The sequence below is a fragment of the Crotalus tigris genome, unplaced genomic scaffold (assembly GCF_016545835.1).
Source record: "Crotalus tigris isolate CLP2741 ecotype Arizona unplaced genomic scaffold, ASM1654583v1 scf7180000018445.1570621, whole genome shotgun sequence".
Classification (NCBI taxonomy): domain Eukaryota; kingdom Metazoa; phylum Chordata; class Lepidosauria; order Squamata; family Viperidae; genus Crotalus; species Crotalus tigris.
In genome coordinates, this window is record NW_024097006.1 from 786,452 (window position 1) to 799,120 (window position 12,669).

The 12,669-nt window shown below is 42.9% G+C and overlaps 1 protein-coding gene and 1 long non-coding RNA gene across 5 annotated transcripts in view; one reads left to right on the top strand and one right to left on the bottom strand.

Annotated features, from left to right (window-relative positions):
* Positions 1-1,337, bottom strand: part of LOC120312207 — a 36,653-nt gene extending 35,316 nt beyond the window's left edge. The window contains exon 1 of the long non-coding RNA XR_005557818.1: positions 1,266-1,337. This is a non-coding gene — a long non-coding RNA (uncharacterized LOC120312207). The remainder of the gene's footprint in view (positions 1-1,265) is intronic.
* A 195-nt stretch (positions 1,338-1,532) lies between these two features.
* Positions 1,533-12,669, top strand: part of HDAC7 (histone deacetylase 7) — a 229,010-nt gene continuing 217,873 nt past the window's right edge. For 2 of the 4 annotated variants that reach the window (XM_039352581.1, XM_039352582.1), the window contains exon 1: positions 1,533-2,060. In XM_039352581.1, coding sequence (XP_039208515.1) covers positions 2,042-2,060 — 19 coding nt within the window. In that variant the 5' untranslated portion in view covers positions 1,533-2,041. Of the gene's footprint in view, positions 2,061-2,921; positions 2,971-12,669 lie in introns of those variants that run through there. The other 2 variants (XM_039352583.1, XM_039352585.1) reach the window with 2 other exon arrangements.

The following is a 12,669-nucleotide window of genomic DNA, read 5'->3' on the forward strand; positions in this document are numbered from 1 at the left end:
AACTTTGTATATGTATATGAACCACTCTGAGAAAACAAGAACCATACTACAAGAGAAAGGAAAAGAACAAAATGGTGAATCTAGCAAACCACACAGAATATATACCACCAATATTCAGCAGTGTTACTTAATATGAAATTACTTTGTGTTACAAAAGGTATCCTCAGCTACCATATTAAACCCTGCCCTAAATTCTAGCTCCGTAAAACTTGAATATCTTCAGTTGATGAAAAAAATGAATATGAGACTCAAAATCATTTTTAATTGAATGATAAAGACTGCGAATCTAGCTGCAGTGATTTGCACTAATCTCTTGCCTTTGGATTATATACATTTCCCCAGAGGCTAGTAGGTTTCCCATTTTTGTCAAATGTGTCATTCCATGGGAGTATCTTTCCCAGAATATTTTGGGAAGTGAGTAATGATACAAAAACACTTTGTAGATATGTCAAAAATGTGAGCTATAATGAATTATAAATAGATTTGTTTACATTTTGTAGAAACAAGAATTGTGGGATACTTCTTCCATTTTGTGTGTGTGTATGTGTGTGTGTGTGTGTGTGTTTAAAATGAAAGATATCCATGAGAGTATTGAAGGAGAAAAGAGGACAAATGCTTCATTCACCTAAGTGGAAAGTACAGAGTTCTAACAGGATACAGTAATATATGTAATATGCAGAGTTGATGTATTCATACTGCAGGACTTAGTAGCGTTCCTCCTATTCGTGTCACTTCAGCAGAGATGGAATATTTATAGAGAAAATCTATTGGGACAGACTTTAAATATTCCAATGAGAATTTCCTGCAATATGAAGGGATTAGTCATATATATTTCAGAATCAGAATAGAGCTGGAAAGGACCTTGGGAGATCTTCTAGTCCAACCCCCTGCTCAAGAAGGAGACCCTACACCATTTCAGACAAGTGGCTGTCCAGTCTCTTCTCAAAAACCTCCAGTGATGAAGCACCCACAACTTCCTAAGGCAACAGCTGGAACACCACCATATGCTTATTCCACAAAGTATTCCAGCAATAAACTATGTATCCTTTAGTTTTGCCTAGGGTCTCGTGTGAACCCTGCTCCTCTCTCCCAGAGATTTTGACTGCCCTTATGGAACATTTCACTTCCCCCCCATCTCCTCCCGCTCCCCCCCACCCACCCCCCCAGCATAGGCTGAGCGCATGTGTTTCATTAGCTAAACCCTCTCCAGTTCTACATACCAGATTGGTAACATTACGGTAACACATTGCTAATGCTTGACTCACAAGATCTTGGAAGGATGGAATCGAGGTGGTGGGGGAAGGAGGGCGTCTAGGAGAAAAGCCGCTTAAATTCCTGATGCTCTCCCACTGTTCCACCGCCCTAGTTTTCAAAGTAACGTTTCCAACCGTTCGTATTTATTTATTTTTTAATGGAGCGTCGGGGGAGGGGGGCGCGGGGGGAGGAAAGAGGCAGGGTTGCGAGGAGATTTCTCAACACAAAAGTTGGCCGGCGGGTGGGTGACACGGGCTTTGCGCGGGAGGGAAGGAGGGAGGGAGAGACGGCCATCCGCTGCCAAGGGAGGGAACCCCAGCACCTTGGCTCCCTTTTCTGCCTCCTGCGGGACGTCTCCCTCCCCTCGCTCTCGCTGGCTCTTAAGTGGCAGCCCTCCGCCCCCTTGTTCCCAGGGTAGGCTCGGCTAGCTGGCAGGCAGCTCTTTCGAAGTTTGATAAAGCGTTTCCTTCTATTGTCATTCTGTACGGCCTCGGGCCTTTCTTTCTTTCTCGCAGCCCTTCCCCTCCTGCTTCCCCTACCACCACCGTACCACCACCCCGCGGTCTCTCTCTCTCTCTCTCTCTCTCACACGCACACACACACACACACACGCACACCCATTTTCACAGTCAGACTTGCGGCTTAAAAAAGCAACTGCCTTTTTTTTCTCAAACGAAACACAAACACACACACAACAAACGCAGCCGAGGAGGAAAGAAGGAAGCAACGGAGTAGCAGCGAGCGGCGATGAAACGCGCTCCTCGAGGATTCGACTGAAGAATCCTGGATGAATGGGCGCAACCGCGGTGAGTTAGGATCTCGCGCAGGTTGCGCGTTTGAGCCGGAGCGGCGAAGCTCAGGGAGCCGCTCCTTCTTTTAAAAAAGGCGCGTGCGCGCGTGTGTGCGTGTCTCTGTGTGTGTGTCAATGGGGGGGTGGTGGTGATCGCTCTGGGGTTTCTTTGCGGCTTCCTCGTTTTCTCCACGGCCGCAGACAGACGCACGCAAAGGATCGGCGGTGGAAGCCGCTCGCTTAGCGCGGCCTGCCGCTAGGCGCTCTTCCGAGGCGTGCAGAGGGAAAGCAGTGTGGGCTGAGGGGTGGATGGGTTCCCTGCTGCCGATCCCATCGCTTGGGGGGGGGGGTCCGTCCTGCCGATCCTATCGCTGGGGCGGGGTGTGTGTGTTTCCCTCCTGCCGATCCCATCGCTATGCCCAGTTGACGGCCAATTATCCAGGAAGGTTTCTGGGCTTAATCCCGCCCCCTCTGGGATTGCTTAAGCCGTCAGTGCCAATACATTGGCTCGACCGGTAGGTCCCTGCTGCAGAATTGAGGAGTACCCCGAGGGCTGCCACAGGAAAGAAAGGACCGTTTAGCTCACGGTTCCGCTTCCGTTTCACCAACGCTTCTTGAAGTGGCCTCTTGCTTTCACCTGAGATGAAAGCAGTCGCACGGCCGGAAAGGAGAGTCCGTCTCTTTGAGCTTCCGTGCCTCAGTGGAACAATCTGCTAAATAGGTGCTGTCCCCCCCCCCGCCACACACCCCCCTCTCCCGTTCCATTTCCTTACTGGCCCAATCTCAAGAGGCGATGGGGAGCCGGATGGGCGCCCTTTGCGAGATAAGGCGCAATCAGAATTCGTAAAACGGGCTCACCAGAAGAAACGTTTTAGCAGAGAACCTCAGGCTGAAGGCAAGAAGTCCTTAACTTCTGAAGGTGACCAGTAAGTGCCTTGTATGCTTACTCAGAAGCAAACCCACTGCACTCAGTGGGGTTTTCCCCAGAGGTAGCATGTCTAAGATTGCAACCAGGGGCTGCACATTTATAGCCACATATTTATATCTGCGTTGGGTGAACTCATACTGTGCTTTGTTTTTTGCAGCAAAATTGGCTCTGTTTTGGCATTTCTTCCTCCTCCTCCATGCTAATCTCTATCTGCTGCTGGGGACCAGTGGATAACTCGTATACTTTTGATTGTGTTGCTTGAAGAAAAGTTTTGGATTTGAGGTTTTAAAAATTCACTTGGTAAAAGAGGTTCTAAGTTAGATTGAGAGGGTCAAAAGTTTGGTTCTTTGGCTACCAAGTAAAAAGCACTGCTCTATATGCAAGTGAAAAAGGAAGGCATCCTTTGTTTACATTTTGGTGAACATAAGGGGGTTGGACTGGTTAAAACAATTAAGTTTCCGTTGTATTGGCTGCTGAGCCCAGTTTTTTCCTGTGTACTGGAGCTGTAAGAATCGCGGCAGAACTAAAATAAATGTTAGTTGTGCAAATTCAGACATTGGGATGGGGGGGGGGGAATGTATGAATGCTAAGTTCTGAAACTTGTGTACACATTTCACTTTTTAAAAGTAAGCTTGAGAAGTTTTTAAATCAAATATTAACATGTTGTTTGTTGGTTATCTTGACATGGAACATACGTGCTTGTATTTGTTATTAATCTAAACATTCTAAACAACTGTTTGAAAAATAGAGGAGGGGGGCATTTGAATTTGATGAATGCAGATTTCTTCCTTTGTATTTTTTTAAATGTTCACTGAGACTTTTCCCTCAATATATTTCCCTCCTAATGGTACATATACTACACAGGGAAAATATAAATGACCAGATACCAATACTACAGTATGCACTTACAAACTACTTAATAATTGATCTTTGAAATCTTTCAATATCAGACTTTCCTTAAAAAAAAAGCGCCTTCCATGGGTGATAGGATTACAATCTCCAACATTCCCATCTAACGTACTTTATGAAGATGGATAGTTTCTCAAAATCATCTGGAAGAAATAAGTGACACATTCACCCTTAGCAACAGTTAATCCTGGCACACACATTCACATGCCCATCTGCAAATTGGCCACTGTGTCTTCTGAATGGTCAGTTTCCCCTCTCTGCACTATTCTAAATCACATTGGTTGAACACCAAGGGAGTTGGAAAGGTACGGTAGATCAGTTTTCAGAAGAGACAGTTTGAAAAAAAAATATGGATTCATGCCCATGGAAGATAATTAAACCTTCTAGCACACATAGAAGGTAAGTTTATAAATACTTTGTCCCCAGAATATAGTTCATGTGTGTGTGTGCAGTCCCTGTCATCCATACTATGCATTCTGCCAATTCTGTTTTACCTGAATCTATTTTCTTGCACATGGATGCCATCTAGCCCCAGCTATGGAATTGCACCAGGTATGGATTAGGTTTGTAGCTATTCACATTTTATAAAAGCTTTTTAAAATCCAGGGCTGCATATATGTACTTCGAAGTTTTGCTTAATCTAGTATAGGGCAAACTCTGCATACCTGATCAACAGTAATTTTCACTGAATTCAGCAGGAGGTCCATCTAGGTGTAGGATTGCAACCTGCCTCTGCATGCTTCTCTGAACTGAACTGTATCCCCGAATGTTTGTGTATAAATGTAAATGTACACATGCATACACAAAACTGAGTAGGATTGAGCTAAACTATGGAGAGCATTTTGCATATTTTTCATTTTAAGAATGTCATGTGCTGCTCCTCAAATGAAATGTTTTTATAGGGTGGTGTGCAGTCAATATCAAGCATTCATTTAAAATCTAAAATGTCTAAAAATTCTAAACTAAAACCAGTTAAGTTAAAGTAAGTTAAAGATTAATAATAAAAACTATAGTCATATAGTAAAACCATTAATTTGTTGAGATGAACCAGAAGGCCGTTGCCATAAAAATCAAGAAGGAAAGGTGTTGTCTGATTATTGTGTTAGCTTGTTTTTAAGCTAAGAGAAAATGCAGCAAACTTAATACAACTTGATGAAGGAAGTCAGCTATGGATGCCCCTCTTCCAGACAGCTTGCCTTCCTTCAGGCATCAAATGAATAAGAATGAAGTTGGGTTTAAAGATGGATGAGCTGCAAGCAACAAACAAGTTTGCTTGAGATTCCAGCAATTTAGCAAATTCGGGGGTAGGGTGAGATCAGCTTGTGGAAAGGAAACAGGATGAAAAGAGAATGGTGTTTACTTCTCTCTTGGCTGTGTGTTTCCTGGTGGGCTCCAGAAAGGCTTGATCTTGTTGTGTTCCTCAAGTGGAGCAGACAGAACTGCTTATAAGGGGAAGCATGCTACAAAGAAAGCAATATTCAGAAAAAAGGAACTTTGGTTATGGACACAATCTTCTCTTTCCTCTATAAATAGATTGTATGGTTTAGCTAAGAACAAACAAAACAAATGCTATTTACAATATACACAATGCACTTTCTTACTGCTGTTTGGTAGTGGATGCTTGGTGCAAAAGTGTTCTTAGCATAGGAAAGAAAGTGGGGGCAAAGAGGAAGCTACAGTCTTTTAGGACATCCACTGAAGCTGCTTTCCCAAGCTTGTGCCACTCCTCCAGATGTTTTATAATCCTCTTTCCAGATGAAAATCCCTATTATGGTGCTCAATAATTCTAGGTAGGACTGGGAAGAAGACGTCCTTGAAACTACAATGAGCTGCTTAATGCTGATAAAATGGAGTTATAAAGCAGCGGTTCTCAACCTGTGGGTCGGGACCCCATTTGGGGTCGAACGACCATTTCATGGGGGTCGCCAAACAACGCAGTCCGCCATTTTTTCCCCCTTTTCCTTAGCTGTGCTACTCCCTTTTATTCTATTGGCTTTTGAAAGCCAATAGAATAGACTCTCTTGAATAGAGTCTAATTCTATTGGCTTTCAAAAGCCAATAGGAATTGTCCAGGCTGTCTCTGCCCTGCTGAGCCCGCCAAAAGTCCCATTCTGCAAATGGTGCTGCAAGTTGTCTGCAGCGAAGGCGAGCTGTCTGGAAGTTTCCACCCTTCCCTGCTGAGCAACTACTAAAAATGTAAGTAAAAGAGAGCCAGGGGTGGGAGGTGGAAGGCCGGCGGGCACAGGGAGGGTTGCTGGCACGCGTGGGGCCCGGTGGATGCCTTACCTCCCTTGGGCTGGGCCAGCTGGTGGCCCAGCTGGTGGTCGCCTTGCGCCGTCTCTGCCGCTTGCCAGCTACGCCTCAGCCAGCGCAGGGGGCGGCACCACGCATGTGCGGCGCTCCCGGGCAGGGAAAGTCCTTGACTTACGACTGGTTGGGTAGTCCTTGACTTACGACCGGTTGGGTGGTCCTCGACTTACGACTGGTTGGGAGTCGCGGCATTAAAAAGGTTGAGAACCACTGTTATAAAGACTGAAGGGAACAGGGCTGGCTTGGTCTAAGCCCATTTCTTATGCTTCTGCAGAGTGGTTGATAAAATCAAAAACTAGTTAAGAAGGTGAGTGAACTTCTAAAGACACTGTTGATAGCATTCCAAATTCTGTTCAGATAAGCTGCTCCTGCTGATTCAACAATGAGTTTCTTCCAAATATGTACAGAACATCTACGAGGCTGGGGCAGAATCCAGAAACATATTTCTTTGTGTATAGCTTTTGCCTGTACGTGGCCTGGCAAGGTGTTCATCAACATCCTTGGTCTTGTCCAAACATGAAGATATCTTTCTCATCAGTGTCTCTCCTCTCCCTTTTTTGTGTGCAGCCTAAGAGGTATTCCTGCTTTCCCATCCTGTACAAGCTAGTGGCTTGTTTTAGAGGACAGCAATTAAGCATCTTTCCATTCATCCATCTATCTGAGTCTGATAATGATTGAGTCCAATGAAGGCTTTAACTAGAAAAAGCGAAGGCACTCTAGGCTGAGCTGGTTGGGTGCAGCTTTGATATAATTCATACTCTGAAGCATCTTTGGCCTTCTAACCCAAAGAGTTGCTCAGGCTTAGTATAGCTAGCCTGTGCAGAGCTGAATTTCGAATGGTTTGGCCAAACCACAGCTTTTGTGTTCACATTTACAATTTGATCTGGAGAGATCTTGAAAGATATTACCTGATTGGCTAGGAGGCCATGAAGGCGTACCTTCACTCAGCCTAAGAGCCACATGGGCTTTTGTATGGTAACTGCTTCTTTAACCCTGGAGGGTGGATCCCAAACCTCATGGAAGCCATCGCTTTCTAACGCTTTCTAAGTAAAATTAATCATAATTGAGTTAGTCCCGTAAGGATTTTAAAATTCTTTCCTCTAACTTGAATGTTCAATTTATCTTGCTGAAAGTTTGTATACATCAACTATTGTATTTTGCAAGGATTCATTATTATTGGCAAATCCAAAACTTAACATTGTGTGTGTTTGTATGAGAGGGAGGGAGGGGAGGAGGGAAGGAGGGGAGAGAGAGAGAGAGAGAGAGAGTTTTTAATTTCTTTTATCAATTTGAAATTTTAAAAACAAAGATACAGCTATTTTCTCTAACAGTAGAGGGCACAGTGTTACTAAGGTCAAAACATAAAATAATTTTATTTCAGTTACATTTCATTTATATGTATTGAGAACAATTAATATACGATTGCTGTCACTGATAATCCCTTTCTGTTACATTTGGGAGAGATACTGGAGGAAACACCAGAGAATTCAGAAGCTGTCCGTAGCCTTGACTTCAAGTAGTGACTCCCTGGTTTTAAAACAAACTTGCTTGTTAGCAGAACACTTGAGAGCCAGCCTGTCAATTCAAAATAAGGAAAAGTTTTGTGGCATGTTAAAGACATGCGGATTGGTAGTAGAAGAATTTTCGGTGAACTGTATCATGTGAAGAAGTGAAATCTAAGCCATGAAAGATCAAGTCTTGTCTTTTACAGCAGCAGTGTAACAGGGCCACCCCTCTGGGGGCTGTTCCCCCTTAAGTATCCAGCTCTTTAATCTACACTGCTATCTCAGCCCTTCCAGCTGCTTGATTGCTTCTCCTGCTCCTCTCTGAACTTCCGTCAATTTATGTGCCTGTTGATAAGATGATGCCCAGTGCCAAATATTTATTCCAGCCATGCTCTGTGTTAGGATGGAAACCCAAACTACAGGAAATGCTGACATTCCAAAACCCTGTTATTGAGAACTGAATGGAGACATATGAGAATCTCATAAGTGAAATGTCAAAAGGCCTTTGATGGGGGTTGGTCACAATAGAAGAACCTCTCTTGACTCTTTTTTTTTTTTAGTATTTAAACAATTATTTGCAAAATAATGAGGTTTGAGCAAAATTCTTCTTGACTTTTTAAAATAGAAAAGCAGGCAAACGAATCAGAATCACCCAGTGCCATTTAACTCTGTAGAATCTGGTGAGTCTTTGTCAGAAATGTAAGTGTATGTTAATAAGACACTTTTAAAAAATGTCTTCAGATCAGTTTCCTAAAGTCACAGTGATTTCATCTGAGGTGTCAGCTGACAGTCACTGAGCCAGGCCCAGCTTCCATGGAGAATTTATTCAGTTACACAGTCACGACCCCAGAAGCAAAAAGTGAATTGTAGCTTCTGGAAATAAAATAAAAATATTCCTCAAAGCTTAAATTATGTAGTTTTGATGATTACCTTTGTAAACATTATTTGATAAGATTTTTAAAGATTACAGTTGCTTGTAAAGGACTAAAAATGTTGGCAATGGGCTTGGTAGATTGCAACTAACCATGTATTTGCTCAATTCTCAACCCCCTCATGGCTTACTGGATCTAGGTAGATCCAGAAGATTATTAATCTGTCTTTGTAAAAGGATCGGTTTTACTTTGGTTGAAGGATGTATAATGAAACCACTCCCAGAAAGTAACAACTGGATTCATTTGGCCAGAAATTCTATTCCTGAAATTCTGTTCCTGGGGAAGGTATTTTAAGTAAGCCATAACAGATCAAGGATTGCAATTTATCATGTTTGATTTCTCAAATCTATTTAGAGGTCTGGTTTTGGTATAGAAACTTGTGATCACTCTGTAAGATAATCTCATCCAGGAAACAATTTGCGAAGTTGGCTAACTTTTCTGAACTTCTCGGTAGCTTTCAGTATTGTTTCTGTAATTCTGGCATTTTTCTGAAATGTGTGACTGAGCTAAGTTTAGGTGGAACAGATTGTAATTCCATTCATACCTACCTGACTGTCTCCAAAAGGTGGCACTGGGTGACTTCTACCCAACCCTGGTGTTTACATTGTGAGGATCTTCAGTGTTTTTCCTGATTTCCCCATACTTTTCTATATCTATATGAAGCTGCTGACTGAGATTAATTCAGAGATGTAAGGAACGTGCTATCAATATGCTGATGACACAGAACTCTATCTCTATTTTTCATCGAATATAGGTAAGGGAGTGGAAATGCTGCTTAATCAGTGCCTGGGTGTGGTACTGGACTGGATAAGGGCCAGTAACCTGAAGCTCAGTCCTGACAAAACAGAGGTAATGGTTAATTAGTGCAGATAAGCACCTGGCTGAGCTACAAAAGAGGCAGTTTGGTCAAGTGATTAAGACCCCTGGCTAGAAAGTGGGAGACCATGAGTTCAAGTCCGGCCTTAGCTATGAAACCCAGACAGCTGGGTGCCTTTGGGCCAGTCACTCTCCCTCCGCCCAGTCCACCTCACAGGGTTGTTGTGGGGAAAATAGGAGGAGGAAAGTGTAAAGATTTGCTCACTGCCTTGAGTTATTTGTAAAAAGTTACAGAAGTAGGACACAAATAAATAAATTCTAGTACAGTGTTTGTGGGGGCTGCCCTCGAAGACAGTCCAGAAATGTCACCATTGGTTAGAACCATTGTTGCAATCTTCACTGGCTTCTCAGTTCATAATCTGTTCTTCTGTAGGCTTGTAATATTCCTAAATCCTAAGATCATTATCAGAAGCTAATCCTGGTTGCCTTCCTGGACTGAAATATGGGAAGGGGCTGTCTTTAAATTGCCTTTTTGTGATCGCACTTTAGATTTGGAAAACCCTATCCAGCGTGGCGTTCCTAGAATCTACATAGGATCAGATTTCTCATGATTCTTTTTCTAGGCAAACCCTTTTAAAATCCCCAATAATTTAATACGTTATTAGGCTACCCTGGATCTTTCCAAACAAATCACTTTTGTAGTCTGCTTTTTTTTTTTAATTGTTTGGTGCCTTATATTTTAATGACTGAAACAAAGAGGCAATCCCCAAAGTTTGAGAGTCTTTGTATCATTCAGTACCAATAGTAAAGCCTGTTTATTTTACATCAAAATCAACAAACTGTTTCAAACGAATGTGCTGAAAGGAAAAAATGTGTGGTTCAAGTCTCAAATCAGGTAAGTCCCACGGAGGTGCCACAAGATCTGCTCTACTACTACAGGAAGTCCTCAACTTACAGCCATTCATTTAGTGGCCTTTCGAAGTTACAACGGCAGAGAAAAAAAGTGACTTATGACCGGTTCTTACACTTAACAACCATCGCAGCATTCCCCAGGGTCACAGGATCAAAATCCGGGTGGTTGTCAACTGGCATATATTTATTTATTTATTACTTAGAAGATTTGTATTGCTACCTGCTCGGACGTGGCGGCTCAAGGCGGCTTACATAAATAAAAAACACCCTATAAAAAAAATTAAAATAACAAGAAGAAAAATGAAACAATATAATAACCCTACCCCCACCCCCCACCTCAGCGACAGTGCACATTAAACAAGCCATTTGCTGGGCTCTATCCCACTCTGGGTTATGACAGTTGCACTGTCCTGTGGTCATGTGATCACCATTTGCGACCTTCCCAGCTGGCTTCTGACAAGCAAATTTGATGGGGGGGGGGAAGAATCCAGATTCCCTTAATGGCTACATGATTCATTAAACTCCTGCAGTGATTCGCTTGACAAGTATGGCAAATGGGTTGTAAAATTAAAGCCTTTAAGTCAAGGATTACCTGTAGCTCTAGAGGAAAATGTGAGCTAGGATGAGTCTTCTGGGAGCCCATTCACCTCTCCTCAGCCCAAGTGGGGAGCTATGCTATATAGCTCCCCATAGTATAATAAGAACTCTGGGCAGCATATACAAAATGGTAAAACTGACCCAAAAAAACCTGACAGTAAAAAAAATAAATAAAAACTGTATAAAAACTCCTGATACCCCAGGGCAGCACTCTCCCATAGATCAGTGTTTCCCAAACTTGACAATTTTAAGGCATGTGGACTTCAACTCCCAGAATTCCACAGCCAGCATTGCTGGCTGTGGAATTCTGGGAGTTGAAGTCCACATGCCTTAAAATTGTCAAGTTTGGGAAACACTGCCATAGATCTACATACTGGTTTAATGGGCTCCAGACTCTTCCTACCTCAGGGTCTGTGAGCAGAGCCAGCTCTCCAAGGCCTTCCGGAAGGCTAGGAGGGTGGGGGTCTGCCAGACCTCTGGGGAAAGGGTATCCCAAAGGGCAGGGGCGGCAGCTACAGAGAAGTTGCTGACCAAGGTGCTGTTTCTTTTGGCTTTCGGCTTGCACTCCCCGTCCCATAATGGCATTGTTTGATGGACAATACACTTTTCTAATGAGACAAAAAAGGAAAAAGGTTGAGATTTGCAATTTAACAACTAGCTTCTCTATCAGCCAGATGAGATGCCTCTGTATCTCCAACGGTTATCTTTATCTTGAGGCTCACTGGCTAGACTGCTGCTCCAATCACTAAGCACATCAACTTTTTTTTTTAACATGGGCCAGATCAGAAATTTGCTTGACCTGTGATCATTCTGAGTGAGTTCAGGCTGATAACAGTCAGATTTCATAAATGACAGTTTGCACTAGGATATGAATTGTCCATTGTGAAATCCTCTTGTGTCAGACATACTGTGTCTAACTAAGGCAGTGGTTCTCAACCTTTCTAATGCCGCGACCCCATAATACAGTTCCCCATGTTGTGGTGACCCCCAACCACTTATACATCACCGGGTGTCAGAGGCGTGGCCAAAGAAAAGGGGGAAAAAATGGCGGACAGCCTTGTTTGGCGACCCCCGTGAAATGGTCGTTCGACCCCAAATGGGGTCCCGACCCACAGGTTGAGAACCACTGGACTAAGGGAAGATACTGTATCTGATAAAGAGGAGATGTTACCATATGTAAATCTCTTTTTGCCCTGATTAAAATGTGTGTGACCACTCAGTGGAGAAAGGCAAAAGCATTTTTTATTATTATTGTTGGAGGTGGGGGTTAATGGAAAAGGTGAGCATTTTTTTTTCTTTTTTTCTTGCGTGGGCTTTTAATAGCTGATGGAATGCACGCATTTTGTATTTGGATATCAGCACCCAAACCTTTGGGTAAGAAGCAGATATGCAGATACAGGAGGAAAAAGTGCGTAGGACGAGAACAGCTATATGAGAAATACATTTAGCAGAATGTTCGGAAAATCTGCTGTAGAGCCATCAGTGACTTTTCACATATTTTTGAAAACAACCTTGAAGGTGATAATAAAGATAATACTGCTGAATCACCTGAACTATTGAAAGGCGCAATTCCTCTCCTTCTTCAATGAATTCATGCGTTTAAAATCTAACTAATTAAAGTAAGACACTTGGTAGGTAAAAAGATGGATATGAACCCCTTTTTTAAAATTTGTATTGGATAGGATACAAATGACCCAACTGACTTAGCCAAACTGG